The 473-nt window shown below is 46.1% G+C and overlaps 1 protein-coding gene across 1 annotated transcript in view; it reads right to left on the bottom strand.

Annotated features, from left to right (window-relative positions):
• Positions 1 to 300: 300 nt before the first annotated feature.
• stoml1 (stomatin (EPB72)-like 1) overlaps positions 301 to 473 on the bottom strand; it is a 20360-nt gene continuing 20187 nt past the window's right edge. The window contains exon 7 of the mRNA XM_070863958.1: positions 301 to 443. Within this exon, the coding sequence (XP_070720059.1) occupies positions 301 to 443 (143 nt within the window). The remainder of the gene's footprint in view (positions 444 to 473) is intronic.

Genomic DNA, 473 nt, shown 5'->3' with positions numbered 1-473 from the left:
TTCCAGATCATCGTAACTCGTGCGTAAAAACATTGGGGAGATTATGGAACAGCAAAGTTACTACCTGTAGTGACCTGGCACCCAGGAGGGTCTATAGCACAACATAGCAATGTATTACAAATTTATTTATTTTTCCGGAATGGATTATTGGTCCACAAAACTATTAACAATACATTAGTACAGCATATTTTTTTTTTGAGAAAATAACTGAAATGTAACTAAAATACAAGACGTGAAACCCGGGAGTCTGTGTCCGAGGCGGGTGTGTGGCAACATGTCTCTGACTGCGTCTCTGTGGCATCATAGATGCTGCAGCTTCTTGATCAGATCCTCCAGCTTCATTGCAAGTTTCATGTCGCCCTGCAGGCGTATCCGTCCGCTCATGTAGGCGGCTATAGGCTTCAGGTCCCCCGAGAACAGGGCCTGTATGGTCTCCTCGGACACTTCCAGGGTCACATCGGGGGGGATGTCAG

Source organism: Pristiophorus japonicus, chromosome 21 (assembly GCF_044704955.1).
Source record: "Pristiophorus japonicus isolate sPriJap1 chromosome 21, sPriJap1.hap1, whole genome shotgun sequence".
Classification (NCBI taxonomy): domain Eukaryota; kingdom Metazoa; phylum Chordata; class Chondrichthyes; family Pristiophoridae; genus Pristiophorus; species Pristiophorus japonicus.
Note: the sequence above shows the minus strand (reverse complement) of the source record. Positions and strands in the feature narration are given on the sequence as shown.